The following is a 19416-nucleotide window of genomic DNA, read 5'->3' as shown; positions in this document are numbered from 1 at the left end:
TAAAAATTGGGGGGAAGAAAAACTAACATTTTCTTAATCTCCAAATCTCTTTTGAACAGTTTTTGATGGCTTCTGATATCAAATCTTGGTAAATGTGTGATCAACACACTTAAAATGTATTTGAATTCACAGTCATTCCGGCCCTTTGGCAGTAACTATCACTACAATGCGGCCCAAAATAAAAATTGGTTTGACACCACTGGGTAAAATGTTTGATTTATTAAAACATAGTTTCAGACAAAGGTAGACTTTATTGATATATAGATCAGGTTTAACATACAGATTTTTAAATGTTTTAAGTTTAACCTTGTTGCAATAATAATAATAATAATAATAACCTTTGATCTGAATATTATGGTCTCAGAGTCCGGCGTAGAGTAAAACTGGAGAAGCACAAAGTTCAAGCTGCTTAAAGAGGCAATCAGAAAAATCTTCTATGTTTAAAATTATTTTCTGATAATATGTTCCATGCAGCCCCTTTCGTCTGACTAATGTTGCAATTGGCAAATATGATTTAAGCAGTAAAATGTACTTTTTTTCAGAGGGTGGCCATTTTTCCACTTGCTCTTGAGACAATGGCATCACAGCTGACCTTCCGGTTGGTGATCAGGTTCGACTCTTATCATTTCAAATTGTTGACGCAAATTGGCGTCGTATGTCCTTGTGAATCCTCATAAGAGTAGATACAGAGCTGTGTCGCCGTCGGAAACCGTGATTTTCCGTGATTTACGATGCAAAGCTTTGAAAAAGATACTCTGGCAGAACACCATTTCGTTCAAAGATTGGCGTGAGTACAAACGGTCTTCTCAGTCTGTGTATTTTCACCGGCTTTCCAATATAAAGCACTCCAGAGTACAAAAGCGCTGGTTCTTTCAGCGTCTCGTAGCTGTGTCGAGGGATTTCTCAGTCCTAATAAAGTATATCACTTCATTAATATAATTCTATCCGGGCTGAATATTAGTAAAGAAAAAGCTAATTTGGTTCCATTGGTGTGCGGTGTGTCGCAACAAATGACATTGCTGCTTGTTTGTCATTCAGCTTTTAAGTTAGCACCACTCCTTGGACAGGAGAGGTAGTGCAGTTTTTTTTGTTTAGTTTTTTTTTCCCTCTGCTAACATGCATCATCATATGATTTGAATGAACTCCTTCGCCCACTGTCATTGGGTACGAACGCAAACTTGTGGGCCACACTCAAGAATTTCGGTACAGTAACCCCCGCTACCAGGAACTCTGCCTCCCTGAGCTTCTTCTGAAAGCTTCTTTGTCTGAAAGCCACAATTTAGGCCAAACACACCAATGTAATCTTAAAGGCTCTTGAAGATGCGTCTGCGTATATCTGGTAGCTTCATGCCATACACTAAAGGGTTTAGAACTGGCGGAATCAGCACAAACTCCAGGGATAAAATGATGGCCACAAAGGGGTTCATCTCATTCACATTGTACCTGCTCAGGGCGATATCACAAAAAATGGCAATGGAATAAATGACAAATGAAATCATGTGTGGCAAGCAGCTCTGGAATACTCTCCCCTTGAATTTGTTCGAGTATCTCCAAGTGGCGTTCATGATGCGCATATACGTGTAGAGGACAAAGACCAACGGCAAGAAAATCGTACAGATGGTAGCGGACATCCCCGCCATGTCGTTGACCTCCGTGGGCACGCACGACAGCTTGACTACATTCCAGTTGGCGCAAAACACCTTCTGGATCTCGTTGCCGCACAGGGGCAGCGTGGTGGAGCGGTAGACGGCAGCGGTGAGGAGGCCGATGGGTAAAAGCCATGCGAGGCCCACCAGGATCAAGGCCCTTTTCACAGTCATCCTGGTGTGGTAGTGCAACGGGTAGCACACGGCCAGGTAGCGGTCGTAGGCCATGACGCACAGCGTGGTCATCTCGTTGCCGCCGTACGTGTAGATGAGGAATATCTGCGTGAAGCAGGCGTCGCGCGAGATCAGATGAACGTCGGACGCCAGGTCCAGTAGGAAGCGGGGGAAGAATCCTACGGATCCGTACAGAGCGTTGACGGACAAGGTGGCGACGAATACGTACATGGGTTGGTGAAGGCTCCGCTCGCGGCAGATGGTTATTAAGACCACCCAGTTGGCGCACACAATGAAGAGGTAAAGGAGAAGGCAGGAGGCCAACGCCGGGTAGCGGTACGGCTCGATGTTCAAGAACATGGTGAGGTTAAAGTGAGGAGACGGCGTTAGGTCGGGCATCATTATACGCCCGTATACCTGTGATTTATAACGACCTGTTATTTGACGCCGTCTGTGAAAAGACAAAAGAGTCATTCATTTTTGGAACCTTTGCCAAGTCGTCACGTACTTTGTGTGAAGCCTAAAGCCTTGAAGCCTTGTTAATGGACTGCTTGTTTAAAAAAAGGGCCATAAACAGACAAAACATGATAAATGATCATGATTAACAATCGTGATTTCAATATTGACCAAAATATTTGTGATCATTATTTTGGCCATAATCGTGCAGCCGTACTGTTAGGGTAGCAAGACTGACTAAAAACTCAGAGATGATTAAAAGTTGAATCTAAACTTTTATTCCTCCCAAGAACATTCACTCAGCGTACAGTTATGTTTCAAACAGATTTTCAAAGTTTAATTTTAAGAGGACACTTTGCTCTTTAGAAATGTGATTAACAAGCTATTGCATCGTGTGTATTTTTACATTTCATTTCCTGGGTTTGCGAATGGTATTGATTCAGTGCTTTTTTTTTTTTTTTTTAAACAAGCAGTATATTAATAAGGCCTCAGGCTTAATGCCTATAAATAATAATAATCAGCGAAAATAAAAGGATAAAGTAAATAAATGATACCCAAGCCTCCTCAGAACATGCACATTGTTTACTTTTCAGCAAATTTTAATCAATTAACAGTAATAATCACTAATAATCATTAGTATATAGTTCGTAAACACAGATAAAATGCTTTCTAAATGTTACATACCATATTGGTAATTACGTGTAGTTTAATGATAAAAGGTTTGTAAGTCATTTACTTAAAACTTTGATTGATGGATTTCATTTAACACGAAACACATTGCAAGATTTAAACACTAAATAGAATGAAATAAAAACATGACAAAAGGCATCATCAGTGGATATTACAGTGAGAGTAAGTGTGGTTTACATGTTCAAAGGAGTAGAAAGTACAGTACAGAAACTATCTAGTCAATATTTTAACTCTATAATCTTAAAGAGGCAATATGTAGGATTTAGATCATTTTTCATTAAAAATGAATGAATTAAATTATACATTTCAGAATTCTATCGTTATATTTTTTTCTTTTGACATTTTCAATTTGAGCTTTCATGTATTTTTACATCAAATACAACACCAAGGCATTTTGATTCACCCCTTGTATATCACTGTCTTGCTTTCTAAATGATCTCAAAAACCAATTGAGAATTTCAAAAACAATAATTTGGTCAATGAAGCAAAACCTAATATTTTATAAATAAGCTTTTTAAAAAAGACTCAAACCTTTTTCAACAGTTTATTACCTACACATAGTACTACTGATTATGCTTGCTTAAAGATTATGAAGTCAGTATTTACTCAAGCTTAATTAATGCTTAATAAAAATTTAATCGAATACCAACTTAATTATGGACCTCTCTTTTGAGCTTTCTGGGTTGTATTTATTAAATAGTCTTCTTAACATCACTGGTAATTAAAATTGACCACCAATAATCTTTTGAAATGTGAATACACGTAAAGGTTTGAAAATAAGGATAAACGCATGAAACACTCAAAAGGCCACATACATAGTTCATACTTACCATCGGGTGGCATCATGCTGTTTTTCGTGAGCTACTGCTCACTTTAGAGAAACACTCAAGACAAGTGCACGTCTTTTTATATCATCTCTTTGCACTCTTGAGACCGGGGTGACCCAGCAAAATGCCAGGTAGCAACCAAGTACACTGTTTTTTTTCATTGACAAAGATGCTTTTTTTGCTATGCTTTTTTTCAGGTATCTGAAGTTTACTTGAGTATTTCTTTTACAAAGGATTTTGTCAAAGGTTTAGAAACACTTTTTTGCATTTTGTCAACAATTAGCATCCTATAAAGGTTTTCAATAAACAATACTCACAGCAGAATTTTGATCAAATACCTTTATTAACTGCTCAAAACAGCAATTAAGAATCATTTTTGACAAAGATGTTAATTCCAGAGCACAAACCGCCAAAATGACGACTCCAGGAGATATACCCGTAGTTTCGAAATTCTGGTAGTCCAACGTGTGAATAAGGAGAAAGTGGATGGACTTATACAAAATAGATAATGTAATGTGGCATCAGTTTTGTCAAAAAGGAAGAGATGCATTTATGGTTTAGGACTGCCTTCAGTGCAACTTGAGGGTTTTCGCTTCATTTCACTTCTACCCGCTAACAAGCTGTCACATCGAAGGATTTGTAGTGGTGGAAAGAAGCTGGAGTTTGACCCAAATACAGGTAGGCAGGCTGTACGGAAAAAAACAATTTATTAACAAAACCACTTGCAAGGATATGACGCAAAACAAACACATTCAAAATAGTGTGGAAAAAAATCAGAATTCAAAGCGACAGTGAAAAATCTGGAAACAAAAAAACGAAAGGACGAAGAGCACCTGGACAAGACACTGATGGGAAGACATAAAGGACCAGTTTGACAAGCACAAGACCTAACAGGTAGTACGCAACAAGAAAAACTCGCCAAAACGAGAAACAAAGCTTTCTATAAACCACAAATTGTAACACTAGCCAGTGCAATAAGTTTGGTTGGGGTTTTTTTTGTTTTCATTTTGTTTTGTTTTGTTTTCAAGCAACAAATTCTTGCTTTATGTTATTATTAGAAGGCAGACGCCTCCTCCATAATCATCTTAAAGGCTATTAAAGACATGTCTCCGAATGTCCGATAGTTTCAAACCGTACAATAAAGGGTTGAGAACTGGTGGGATCAGCACAAACTCCAGTGATAAAATGATGGCCACAAAAGGGTTCATCTTCTCCACATTGTACCTGCTTAAGGCGATATCACAAATGATGGTAATGGAATAAACGACAAAGGAGACCATGTGCGGCAAGCAGCTCTGGAATACTCTCCATTTGAATTGAGCCGAGCGTCTCCAGGTGAGGTTTATGATGCGCAAGTACGTGAAGGGGACAAAGGTCATTGAGATGCCACTAGTTCCCATGATTATGAACATGCCCACCACGTTGTTGACCACCGTGGGCACGCACGAAAGCTTGACCACGTTCCAGTTGGCGCAGTACACTTTCTGGATCTCGTTGCCGCACAGGGGCAGCTTCGCCGACAGATTGATGATCGTGGTGAGAAAGACGAAGGGTATGAGCCAGCTTAGGCCGACCAAGGTCAGGGCTTTTTTCACCGTCATCCTGGTGTGGTAGTGCAGCGGGTGGCACACGGCCAGGTAGCGGTCGTAGGCCATGACGCACAGTGTGGTCACCTCGTTGCCGCAGTACGTGTACATGAGGTAGATCTGCGTGAAACAGGCGGTGCGAGAGATGAGGTGCGTGTCGGACGCCAGGTCCAGTAGGAATCGAGGGAAAAAGCCCGTGGAGCCGTACAGGGCGTTAATGGACAAGCTGGCCACGAATACGTACATGGGCTCGTGAAGACTCTTCTCACGGAAGATCGTGACTATGATGACCAAGTTGGCGCAAATGATAAAGAGGTAAAGGAGGAGGCATGAGGCCAACGCCGGGTAGCGGTACAGACCGATGTTCAGGAACATGGTGAGGTTAAAATAAGGAAGCAGAGTTAGGTTTGGCATCCTTACATAGCCAACCACTTGAGATTTCTCGCCACCTGTTATTTGACACCGTCTGCGGAAAGAGAAGACATAGTCATTCAGTGGGATTTAGGTTTTTTTTTTTTTTTTTTTTTTTTTTTTTTAGTATTGAGGCATATTTTAAATCAGACACTTTTGAAGTAGAAAATCAGTTCCACCGTTGACGTGTATGGTCATTGTACACCTGTCTTTGTGTGTACATGAATGTGTGTCCATCTACCCGTTATCTGAGCTGCTTATTTTTACGAAGTTCACAAATATGCCGAAGCCTTTTTCAGCTTTCTTCGATCAGCAGGTAGGCTGAACTCTGAAGCGGTTGATGTTCAATCGTTTAGTACACATAGACGAATAACCATTCACACTCCCAGTCTCACTCATGGACAATTAAGGGTGTTTGATGAACTCTGTCATGCTCACGGCATGCTTTTCTTGCCCAGGATACACGCTTAATAATGTACCCATATTCAGCAAGGTAGCTTGTCTTGTACAATTTCTCGTGAATTAACAATCTAGTACTACTGAAATATTTATATGTGCTATATATGTGTGTTACACTAGATTGTAAGTGATTACTCTCCATTGCAGGCGTTCGGTGATCATTTTCCCTTCTCTGGCACATCTATATCATCAATATTATTATTATTGTTATTATTATTATAAAATACCGATGGGTGGTAAGTGGAAATGTTTTAAATTAATTTTTGAAGGATCTCCGACTAAACAAGTAATATGTCATAGGCGGGGGTTTCGGAAAACAAAAAATGTCTGCACTCAATATTCGTTTCAAATTTGAAGTAGAACTTCTGGATAGCTGCAGCCTTAGTGTATTTATGAAGGACGTGCAACATTTTGCAGTATGCAAGGCAAAAAAAGAAATATGCAAGAATACACATTTAGCAACTGTTTTGGAGACTTATTTGGAGAGAGTTGAAACAAGTCAAAATCACGGCCTGTTGAAATTTATTCACTTTTAACTAAATATCTAATCATATATCGATGCCAATCATACACATACAGCTTCACACCAATTTTTGACAACGCCATGTCTCAAATCTGCACCCCCCACTCCAAAGCCTGAGTCCATACAAACGGATTTACTCTGGAACGCAGAAATGTCGGTTTGTTTTTTGCTGTTTTAGTGAAAAGATAAAAAGCAACAGACAGCATTTCAGCTACAAAGTCTGTAAAACATATTTGTTAAAAGAAACAACTCTTTATTTGTTAAATGTGACCTTTAGAAAAATACTCTGACCCCAGCCAGGACCCCCTCAGTAAAACTGGTCTGGTACCACTGTTTTCAGGCACTTTATTGAGCTGCTCACACCAGCAACAGCCATCTGTTTCATGCTCAAATTTCCCTCGACAAGACTGAACCTAGTCAAGTGCATTTTCTTTAGTTACTTCCTCTAACACCAGCGCTAACCTCCACAATTATCACCGAATGGCAACTGAAGCCACGCCAGCACCAAAGTCACTCAACTGTACCGCTCCATCATCAGTGAATCTCCTTGGACCCTCAAAACAATCTTTCACCTTTAAAACCTTTCCCCGCTAAGCACTGCAGTTTTTGATTTGTCCTCTCATCATCACAGAACATTAGGGCTCTCCCTCAGTCATTGTAGAAGATGCAAGTTAAGGTTGGAAATTCAAGAAAATAAACACGACACTCAAAAGACACATTCTGTATACTTATCAAGACGTGTCATCGCGCGGTTCGCCGTGAGCCGCTGCTCACGTTTGGAGACACATACCGAACGCCTCTTTTTATATCATCTCTTCGCACTCTTTGGACTTGATCTGACCCTCGCAAAGTGGTGGGTTGTAACAGAGTCCACATACTTTTCTAACAAAGTGCAAATTATTTGTTGCAGCATTTTACGTTTTTTTTTAATTCATGTTTTTCATTTTGTATAAAAAAAAATCCTGAATTCTTAAGAGTATAAAGAATTTTTGATGGCATTACATTATTTAATAAAACATGTTCAGCAAAAATCTTCAAAGTAAGCAGGGTTTTTTTTTTACAGGTAACTTAATGTGTAATTTCCAAAATGTTGCCTTTTATTATCACCCCGGCCACCCGCCCTTTATCATCAGTGTGTCATTTAAATTATGTTTTATATTATGAGGCATAATCTGCCAAAGTCTGCTTGTTGTTTAATCCTAGCTGTTTGTGAATCTGTGGATATATATTTTTTTAGTAGTGTTTGTTTTATAGGTATCCCTTATCCCTATGCGGTGGGTAAGATAAGGCAATAATAATAATCTTAATGAACTATATCACCTATCGTGGATATTATATCTCAATGTGCATGCAACCCAAAAAAGAAAATGAAAATGCGTTGTTTCAAAGTATATTTATTTTTGTATTCAAAGTAAAACGAACACATCGACACTTGATACATTCTGGCCAGCATTTACAATTCACTATGAATTGTGTGCATTACGGGGCACGGTTAAGAACAATTGTGGTGATCTTTTCGTCTTCAAGGTTAACAGTGCTCATACAGTGATAGTTATATAGTTAAACTGTTGGTGTGTCTTTTACACATAACATAGAAGATAACAGAATTTGACCGAATAATCACATACCAAATAATTCGGGGATTAAGGTTACGATTGGATGGCAGCTGCCCCGCTACTACATTATAATCGTAACGGACCCTGAAAATGTGTCTGCGGATATTCGATAGCTTCATGCCATACACTAAAGGGTTGACAACTGGCGGATTTAGCACAAACTCTAAATATAAAGTGATGGCCACAAAAGGGTTATTCTCCTCTACATTGTACCTGCTCAGGGAGATATCACAAAATATGGTGATGGTATAAATGACAAAGGAGGCCATGTGTGGCACGCGGCTCTGGAAAACTCTCCCCTTGAATCCGTCCGAGCGTCGCCAGTTGGCGTTTATGATGCGCGAGTACGTGTAGAGGATGAAGACCAATGGAAGGAAAATAATTCCTATGGTCATGAACATTCCCACGACGTTGTTGACCACCGTGGGCACGCACGACAACTTGACCACGTTCCACTTGGCGCAGTACATTTTCTGGATCTCGTTGCCGCACAGGGGCAGCGTTGCCGACAGGTAGATGGCCGTGCTGAGGAGAAAAACCAGTAGCAGCCACCCAAGCCGGATAAGGTCAAGGCCTTATTCACCGTCATCCTGGTGTGGTAGTGAATTGGGTGGCACACGGCCAGGTGGCGGTCGTAGGCCATGACGCACAGCGTGGTCAACTCGTTGCCGCCGTACGTGTAGATGAGGTAGATCTGCGTGAAGCAGGCGGCGCGCGATATCAGGTGAGCGTCGGAGGCCAGGTTCAGTAGGAAGCTAGGGAAAAATCTGGTGGAGCCGTACAGGGCTTTAAAAGACAAGCTGGCCACGAATACGTAAATGGGCTCGTGAAGGCTCTTCTCACGGAAGATCGTGACTATGACGGCCCAGTTGGCGCAAATGATAAAGAGGTAAATCAGGAGGCCAGAGGCCAACGCCGGGTAGCGGTACGGCCCGATGTTCGGGAACATGGTGAGGTTAAAGTAAGGAAAGAAGGCGAATAGAGTAGACGCGTGTATGGGTTGTTCCCGCATTGACCTGACTTAACATACCTTTTTACGACTCGCATTCGTTTACATGTTCGAAGATTTTTGACGGCACATTCCTGGATATACTTCATGGCGTCTGGAACTCGATTCGCGAAAGAAAAAGACACAAGGAAAGAGGACGCTTCTGGTGCGGCTAACCAAGTTAGCATGCAAGCTCTTACCAGCCTGTTGGGGGAACACAGGAATTCTATAACAGTGGCCATGACGGCGGAATTCAAGATGGCGTTCACTGCTATGGAGACCAAGCTGGACTCGTTGCAGTCGGTAGTTGCTGGCTACAGCGAACGACTTGTGTCCCTGGAGTCCGGGCTCAACTTGTCCCATGAACGCATTCGTGCCTTGTAGGCCACGTGTTCCATGCTAACGGATGCTTATGCTAAACTAAAGGTGAAAAACGCGGACTTGGAGGGGCAAAGCCCGTTCAACAACCTCCGAATTATTGGCGTCCTGGAGCCAATGGAGGGACCTCGCCTACATTTTTTTTTTCGGTATTCGGTATTCGGCGAGCAACTGTTGTCGGCTCCGCCCGGGGTGGATTGGGCCCACAGCAGCCTCATGGGCAAGCCTTCACTCCGAGACAAACCCAGGCCGGTGATTGTGTGTTTTCACCGACATCAGACGAAGGAGATGATCATCCGGGAGGCTCGCAGGCATAAGAATGAACTGAAATTTCACCACTCGCTGATCCGCATCTACGAGGATTATTCAGCCGACGTCCTGGAGCAACGCACGGCCTCCCGCGAAGTCATGGCGTAGCTATACAGCATAGGTCTCCGGCCAGCGCTGCTCTAGCCAGCAAGGCTCCAAATCACGAAAAAGACGGTGATAAAAAACGTTTTCCTTCAATAGTCGAGGCCACTGCCTTTGTGAACGCGAGCCAAGCTTAATACATCCTTTTTGTATCCCAATTTTCATACCTCTCGGTTTAGCTCATTTTGCTTGGAGGTTACCCGCGATTGGCTTCGACTTCTTCCCGAGCGTAATTATTTCAATGATTGCAATGACTATTTTCGGATACCTTCTAGTCCTGCCGTTGGGCGTTTCAGCTTCATTGGGCAAAAGAACATCGATTAAACAAGCAGTGGGATTTCTTATTTACAAGTGTTTACATTCGCGTTCGCTCGTGATCGCTCGTGATCAATGCTTTCACCTGCGTGTCAAATTTTGATTTACCCTGCCGAGACTTAAGCAGTTAAATTATAGGTGATACAGAAATCATTGTTTTATATTTTGGTGTGACCAATTTTTTCTTTTGAGTACTGCGTTACTTTGTTTTGTTGTCATGATTAGCAAGAAGGGGTTTCGAATTTGGTGAGTCTTGTCCTCTATATTCTGAATGCTAGTCCTTTTTTTTTCTTTCTTTTTTTCTCTTTGTCTCCGTTCGGGGGCAACGAGTGCTCAGGATAGTGATGAGACTGAATAGAAATTGGAAGCTATACTGGTGCATGTATGTTTGTTAGAGTCTGAATATTTTGTTTGTTATGTGTAGTTTTTTTTTTCCCTTTTCACCCCTCCAAGGGCATCTTGTTTGCACCAGTTCTTGTTGTGAAGGGTGAGGAATGTCTCATATTCGTACTTTGTGCTGTCGGGGATATAGAGTGGTATCATGGAATGTTAAGGGGATCAATGGGACTACCAAAAGAGAAAAAGTGCTTTCTCATTTGAATCAGCTTAATGGGGCTATTTGTTTCCTCCAGGAGACTCATTTGAAGAGCTCACAGGTCTCCCGCCTCAAACGGCCCTGGATTGGTCACGTTTTCCACTCGACGTTTTCTGCAAGATTTAGGGGCACGCCGATTGTCATTGGTAAGAATGTACCGTTTGAACAAACGAATATGGTCGCTGACCCAAACGGGCGCTTTGTTGCCGTTTTGGGTAAGTTGTTTGATATCCCAGTACTCCTGGTTAGTGTCTATTATCCGGTGTGGGATGACGATCGATTCATTACTCGACTTTTCTCCTCCTTCCCGGACATAGATCAGTACTATCCGATTGTGGGCGGTGATTTCAACCTTTTTCAGGATCCCGTTTTAGACAGGTCTTCTTCTAGACCCGTTGGCTTGTCTTACTCTGCCAAAACATTGAAGACTATAGGGAACCAAATTGGTCTGAGTGACCCCTGGAGGTTTCTTCATCGAACCTTTCATCGGCTTTCTCATTTTTTTCCCATGTTCACCAAACCAGGTGAGTCAAGGATTGACTTTTTCCTTTTGGACACCAGGTTACTGGATTGGGTGAACACCAGTGTATATCACAGCCTTGTTATTTCTGACCACGCCCCTACCCCCGTAGACTTGAACTTTCCAAATTCCATAGTTCCGACCATTCAATGGAAGCTTTCTCATTTTTTAATAAACGATCCGGATTTTAAGCGTTTTTACCAGAAAGAAATCACTACTTTTTTTCAAATAAATGACATGGCGGACATCACTAGAGGCATACTATGGGAGTCATTCAAGGTATATTTGCGGGGGCAAGCTATCTCGTTTTCATCTCAGAGGAAGAAGGTAGAACAGGCAGACTAGCTTGGCTCTCAGAGCGCATTTTGTATTTTGCATTTTGCTCTTTAGGATGAACGTTTTAAACTGCAGGCTGAATATGAGACTCTAACATTAGTGACGGTGGAGGCAAAATAGTTGAGGACCAGGCAACGTTAATTTGAGATGGGAGACAAAGCTGGAAGACTTCTTGCTCATCAAGCCAGGACTACAGCGCTTTCTAGGTTAATTCCGAGGCTAAGGTCATCCTCCGGAGTAGTCACTTCAGACCCTTAATTGATTGACATTTTCTTAGGTTTTTATTCAGACCTTTATAAATCAGAGTGCGCACCGGAGTCTGGGTGGGTCACAACCCTCTAGAAAAGATTGCTTACCCAAAAGTCGACGCTGATTTGGCTGGAAAGATAGACGCTCCTATCGCGCTGATGGAGGTGCGTGAAGCGATTAGGCAGCTGCAGACAGGTAAATCCCCAGGTCTTGATGGCTTTGGGGTAGAGTTCTATAAGACATTTGTGGATTCTGTGGCTCCACATCTGGTGAATACCTATAACGAGGCTTTTTCTACTGATAGACTTCCTTCAACTCTCTGTGAGGCTAATATTTCTCTTCTTTTGAAGAAAGATAAAGACCCCCTAAAATGCGGTAGCTATAGACCCATTAGTGTTTTAAACGTTGACCAGAAGATCCTGGCCAAAGTTCTGGCAATGAGATTACAACAAGCATTGCCCACGTTGACCTCTGCTGACCAGACAGGTTTTATGACTGGACGGAGTTCTTCATACAATACAAGACGGCTTCTTAATATCGTTGGCTCCACCGAATCTGGCCCGCCCGAGGTAGTGGTCTCCTTGGACGCGGAGAAGGCGTTTGACAGGGTTGAGTGGCAATACTTGTTTTATGTTCTGGCACAGAGTTCATTACATGAATCAGTTTGCTTCATGAGTCCCCAACCACACGTATCATCACAAACCGTGTCAGCTCTCCCACCTTCATTTTGCATCGGGGTACCAGGCAGGGTTGTCCTCTTTCCCCCCTCTTATTTGCCTTGGCTGTGGAACCATTGGCCATCTGGCTTCGATCTGAGGAAAGGATCGAGGGTATCTCAAGATGCGGCGTCACTCATAAGCTGTCCCTTTATGCTGACGATTTGCTGATTTATCTGTCAAACCCCTCTACGTCGGTCCCCATTGTCATAGACATATTGACTCAGTTTGGCAAATTTCCAGGTTACAAACTGAATTATAGTAAAAAGTGAACTGCTTCCGCTCAACTATCTGTCCAAGACATCTTTAGCCGCGCTCCCGTTCAAGGTTACACCACGTGGGTTTCGTTATTTAGGCGTGTTCATCACCCCAGCCTTTGATAAACTGTCTGATGCAAATTTCCATCCTTTAATGGAGAAATGCAAGCAGGACTTGGCCCACTGGTCGGCCCTTCCTCCCTCTTTGTCGGGCAGGGTCTACCTTGTCAAAATGGTGGTGCTCCCCAAGTTTCTTTATCTGTTTCAACACATCCCCGTCTTTATAAGAAAACGTTCTTTCTGTCAGCTAGATCGTTTGATCTCATCATTTTTGTGGTCGGCGAAGCCCCCTCGCATCAAAAAGGCTTTGCTACAGCTACCAAAATGTCAAGGTGGTCTCGCGCTACCTAATTTTATTCAATACTACTGGCCATGCAATATCATGAAACTTATCCCCTGGTTGGACGGGGGTCTCAACACACGCCCCTCCTGGACCGAAATTGAGTTGAGATCCTGGAGGCTTCCCCTACATTCCCTCCTTGCCACACGATTTCCACTGAAAATGAACATCATTTCTCAGAACAAGGTTGTCCTCAGCTCGTTGAGAATTTGGACCCAATTTCATAAAAACCATGGCCTGATTGAACCATCGACTCTTGCCCCGATTGTCCGGAACCAGCTATTCGCACCGGCCAGTTCTAACCTTACCTTTGCCAGCTGGCGAAGCAAGGGCCTGGTGCAGGTCTGGGAATTCTACATAGATGACCATTTTGCCAACTTTGAGGAGTTATCCGCCCGGTTTCAGCTCCCCCGATCTCACTTTTTTCCGTTTTTTACAGATCAGGCATTTCGTTCCATCTGCCTATTCGAATTTTCCCAACAAACCGCCTGAATCCTTGGTTGACCAGGTGCTTACGGTGGACGCAGACCAAAGGCGTGCAATTTCCATAATCTATAATTTAATGGGATCCCCTAGCCCTCAATCATTTGATCTTATAAAACAAAGATGGGAGGAGGAGCTGGGTGTGCCGTTGTTAGCTGAACAATGGGCAATAATCTGCAAACTTGTACATTCTTCCTCGGTCTGCGCAAGGCATGGTCTAATTCAAAGCAAGATTCTTTTCAGGGTGCATTACACAAATGAGAGGCTTGCCAAATTTTACCCTTGGCTTACCAATAGATGCAATAGATGTGACCAATCGCCGACTAACCACTCTCATGTTTTTTTCCTGCCTTGCACTTACTAGCTTTTGGCATCAGATTTTCCGTACTTTATCAGTGGTACTTGGGGTCGACCTACACTTGGACCCATGCACCGCTCTCTTTGGTAGCCCCCCCCAGTACCTAACCTGCAGGTCGCTAAGCGGCGCGTACTGGTCTTTACTACTTTGCTGGCAAGGCGCCTAATTTGATTTAAGTGGAAGCACGCTCCCCCCCCGACACACAATAGCAGGCTTTGAGAGGTTCTGACCCACATCAAGTGGGAAAAGATGAGGTTTTCACTCTCAGGCGCGAGTTCCACCTTCAGTGAGACATGGAAACCCTTCTACGAATATTTGGAAAATGCCGTGATTTGCCCAGACAGCGAGTAGCTGCCCTCCCCCCCTGTTGTACGTGCTGATACATTGCGTGTTTTTGGTTATTTCATGACACATTTAAGTGCGTGGAGTGAAATGAATGGATGTTTGGGGTTAAACTGGTTGCTGAAGAATGCCTATTTACCAAATGTTGGTTTTTGTCCTCGTGCCATGCCTGGTATTGCACTCTTTAAGTTTGTTTACTCGTTTATCGGATATGCATGTCTGGGGCTTTGTTATTTGCTGCATGTAAGGCACCATTGTTTTTCAAAATGTTTGAATAAAAAGATTTAAAGTAAGGAGAGAACGTTGGGTTGGCCATCCTTACACGCACCTCAACACAACTGTTATTTGACACCGTCTGGGAAAAGAGAAAAGGAAATTGAGTATTAGGAGTTAGAAGTACATTTTTCTGTCGAGTAATTGTTCAGAATAAAAGTGAAACAGAGTTTAAAAAAATGGTGTGACTTAAACGATAAGATGGCATCAAAATGAACCAAATCTCATTGATTCATTTTAAAATGTACCGTCCTCGCATTGTATCGTAATCCTAGGTGTGTGTGTGTGTGTGTGTGTGTGTGCATTTGTATAGACTGTTTGTGTGTGGATCTATAGATGTATGCATACATATTTATACATGCATATACACATATATTAATATTTTTGGGTGGGTGTGGGTATTACAGATTTTTTTTTGATTAATATGAAATACAAGCTTAATTACACAACAAGTAAGAGAATAATTAAGGAAATACATCTATTAGTATGTTGAAATGAACAGTACTACATAATATTTGTGAGACATAAATGTATTAAAGAACAGTAATACGACCCGAGTAAAACAATAACAAAAGTTACAGTACTGTTTTAAGTAGCCTCATTTGGCAGGTATAAAATAAATAAATGTATAAACAAAAATGTGAAGATAATAACGAAATATGTATATATAAATGAATAAGTGGCCCCTAAGTTTTGAAGTAAATTCATGTAGTCTGAAATATTTATTACATCAGTAATGTTATGTATTTCTTTTCACAAGAGTCCTGTGTTTTCAGAATCGTTCTATGTTATCACCTTCATTTTGCTTAGTTTGAATTCCCAAGTATTTTTAAACTAAAATATAAAATTAAAAAGTACCCTGAATTGAAGATGAAATATGAATGAACAAATATGACATCAAAACCATATTATATCAAACATTTTTTTGATTAATATGAAATACAAGCTTAATTACACATCAAAAAAGAGAATAATGAAGTAAATACATCTATTAGTATGTTGAAATGAACAGTACTACATAATTTTTGTAAGAAAATAAACGTATTATAGAGCGGCAATACAACCCGAGTAAAATAATAACAAAAGTTACAGTCCTGTTTTAAGTCATCTCATACAATCAAGAATAAAATGTCTTCAGTGAACAAATTTGGCAGGTATAAAGTAAATAAATGTAAAAAAAAAAAATATATATGAAAATAATAATAACGAAGTATGTATAGATAAATGAATAAGTGGCCCCCAAGTCTGAAAGTAAATTCATGCAGTATGAAATATTTATAACATCAGTAATTTTATGTATTATTTTCACAAGAGTCCTGTGTTTTAAGAATCATTCTGTTATCATCATCATTTTGCTTTGTTTGAATTACCCAGTATTTTTTTCACTAAAATATAAAATTAAAAAGGACCCTAAAATTGGAGATGTAATATGAATGAACAAATATGGACTCAAAACAACATTATATTACCGTAACATGTTCCACCAAAAATGTCATTTACACTTTAACTATCAAGAAAAATAATTCTTGGCCATAAGATGTTGCACAGACATACCATTTTACTGATGTGTGTGTTTTGTGAAGCGAATGCCACATTTGCAATTTAAGAAGTAAATATGAATGCAAAACTATATATTTTTTAATATCCACTGTTTATTTGGAGAGAAATATAGCAAGCAAATAAAGATTTGATATCATCCCTGTTATTTTTTTCACTTTTAATTTTAATGTTATTTAAATCTGCGCAGCACAAAACATGCATCCACACACGCAGTCACGTTTTGTTTCTGCTTGCACAAACCTGGAAGTGCTTGAAAATGTGCATCCAATATTGTTTTATTCTCTGTTTGTGTCACACAATCTTCTATATCTCATTCTCAAGTTCATTTTCATCACAGTCTTTTTTATTTGACCTAATCTTTGTCCTCTCTCTAAACTCTTCCCTTCCCTCCGTGGCATCTCCGGTCGAAGCAAATCAGAGACACGCAGACAGAAAGGCCGAAAAAAACAAGCATCTCTTCAACAATCTTTCATTTTCCGCATTTTTGTCCACACACTGCGACGACAATCATTGCCCTGCCACGCCAAAGCTTGACTACTTTTGTTTTAATAGGCCTCTCTTATGAGCTTTCGTGTTACTGTTTCGCCTGCCCCTCAGAAGAATAGAAGAAGAATATTAAACTGGTGTCACCAGCAGCAGTCGAGTGTTTTCTGCTCCCTAGGACGGAACATTTGATCTGGAATCACCACCGATTCGAGGCACCACAACGTCAACTTGTTGCCTACTGAGTAGGACAAGCGTTAACACTAACCCTCACAATAGTCACAGAGTGGCAACTGAAGCCAGGCTGCCTGCGGCAAAGTCACTCAAGTGCACCACTAAACCAACAGTGAGCCAGCCCCTTGGTCAAACTGAACAAAATACTGACTACAACAGCAACGGTGGCTACCGTGCCCTGTGTCAATGTGATAAAAGGAAAAAACAACATACATACAAAACATGACACTCAAAAGCCACATCCACACTGCATACTCACCAAGATGCGTCTTCCTGCCCTTCATCGTGAGCGACTGCTCGTGTTTGAAGACAGACTCGACATGAGTGCACACCTCTTTTAATATCGTCTCTTTGCACCCTTGGGACTTGATCTGACCCTAGCCAAGTGCTGTGGTGTATTAGAGTAAAAATACTTTTCTACTTGACAAAGTACAAATGCTTTGTTACTGCACTTTTACTGTTTTTTTTTATTTTATTTTTTACAATAATCTGGTTAATATATATATATTTTTTATTTTATAGCTCTAAAAGATTTTCTGTAATGAAGGCCAAAAGTAAGGGTGTGTCCTATAATTTGGAACTTGAAGCCTTTTTTTTTTTTTAAATCTCACACCATTTAAGGCAGGTTGATCCATAAGCCACGTAAGCCGAATTTTGACGCTCAGATGTGCATTTTTATATCAGCCGTATTCTTACAGTAATTACTTTGACGGGACGAGCTAAAGCGCGGATGTCAGTTGGCTCCTAGCAGCGAGTGCATGTTGCAGCTAACAGCAGCTCGTGTTAGCTGAGTTTGTTACGGCATTTATTTTCATTAAAAGAAGCGAGCAGACTGAGCCACCATCCGAGTCCATCCTCGTTAACACACAGGAATATTACAAAATCTGAGAGGGTCATGTAAAGCAGCGGTGTCCAAACTCGTCCTCGAGGGCCGCTGTCCTACATGTTTTCCAGGTTTCTTTTTCTGACACACCTGATTCAAATGATCAGCTCATCAGCAAGCTCTGATAACGATCCTGATCATTTGAAGCAGGTGTGTCAGGAAAAGAAACCTGGAAAAAATGCAGGACAGTGGCCCTCGAGGACTGACTTTGGACACCCCTGATATAAAAGTTATGATGTCTCAAGCTGATTAAATTAAGAGTGGCAAGATATGCAACCGAAATGCTCCAGTTAGAGATTCTCCAGTTGGAGAACACGGAAATGTATTCCGTTTGACTTTTTTATTAATAGTGATACATTTAGATATACACACAGAATAAAAGAACTCAAGGCGCGTCGTGAGGAAAAGGGAAAACAACTGCTTGGTGCACGTTCAACATTACGCAGGCGCTGCGTTCACTGACCATTCACATTGTGGAAAATCCAAAATACACTTAATCTGTAACAAATATGTAAGTAACACTTATATGAACTCGTAATTTGACTTTAAAATTAAGGGGACATGCTAAGGGGACTGTTTTTCAATCCAGCCTTATTGAGCCACTTCTTTGTTTTGTTGATTAGAGGCACTCCCTGGATTTGACAGTGATGCATGCCATTAAGGGGCCATCTGGCTCCTTCTCCTTACTGAGCCGCAGCTGTCCGAGGCATTCACAGAGAGATTCGTTCGTGGGGGCCATCGTCTTGATGTATATTTGGAGACCTGTTTTTTTTCCTCCTGGACGCTGCCTCGGATGTTTTGGTAGTTCACGGCCCCCACTCTTTCCGCTTTGTGTTTGGCCTATGTGTTGGTGCCGCATTGAAAGGAGCTTTCTTGTCCTGTTGTCAGTGGTTTGCATCTCCTCCAGGGGTCGAGGCTTTGTGCCTGCAGGATATCTGATTACTGTTAAGTGGTAGAGGTTTCTGGCCTGGATCTTATTCTTGCCATTCAGCCGACTGTTCAGAATTTGCCTTACCTGTTTTGGGAGCCGTGACATTTACTTGTAGCGGTCCATTATTTGTTGTCACATTCACGAAGCTATCCATTGGGAAATTTTAAATAACTTCATGCTTCTCGCTGCCATGACATTTTTGGAGGCCATTTTATTTTCCTCTATGCTTAGGCACCTGTCTACAAAACCAAAACTACTAATAGCTGGTTTCAGACCAATGGAATAACAATTTGTGACTGGCCAGCAAACTCTCTTC

At 41.4% G+C, this 19416-nt stretch overlaps 2 protein-coding genes, 1 long non-coding RNA gene and 1 pseudogene across 3 annotated transcripts in view; 1 reads left to right on the top strand and 3 right to left on the bottom strand.

Moving 5' to 3' along the window:
• LOC148423872 (uncharacterized) overlaps positions 1 to 19416 on the top strand; it is a 39555-nt gene that overhangs the window by 8332 nt on the left and 11807 nt on the right. The gene's annotated exons all lie outside the window — the stretch shown is intronic.
• On the bottom strand, positions 1305 to 2219 carry LOC148423878 (olfactory receptor 51L1-like). The gene has a single exon (XM_088415602.1). It carries the CDS (start codon positions 2217 to 2219, stop codon positions 1305 to 1307), a length of 915 nt encoding a protein of 304 aa, XP_088271728.1.
• On the bottom strand, positions 4879 to 17565 carry LOC148423876 (olfactory receptor 51E1-like). The gene is made up of 2 exons (XM_088415645.1): positions 17546 to 17565; positions 4879 to 5845 (listed from the first exon to the last, which is right to left on the bottom strand). Exon 2 carries the CDS (start codon positions 5791 to 5793, stop codon positions 4879 to 4881), a length of 915 nt encoding a protein of 304 aa, XP_088271771.1. The 5' UTR covers positions 5794 to 5845; positions 17546 to 17565.
• On the bottom strand, positions 6086 to 9400 carry LOC148423877 (olfactory receptor 6N2-like; annotated as a pseudogene).

Source organism: Hippichthys cyanospilos, chromosome 5, assembly GCF_059441005.1.
Source record: "Hippichthys cyanospilos isolate Australia breed blue-spotted pipefish chromosome 5, RoL_Hcya_1.0, whole genome shotgun sequence".
Classification (NCBI taxonomy): Eukaryota; Metazoa; Chordata; class Actinopteri; order Syngnathiformes; family Syngnathidae; genus Hippichthys; species Hippichthys cyanospilos.
The sequence above is the reverse complement of the archived record's forward strand: the minus strand, read 5'-3'. Positions and strand labels throughout refer to the sequence as shown.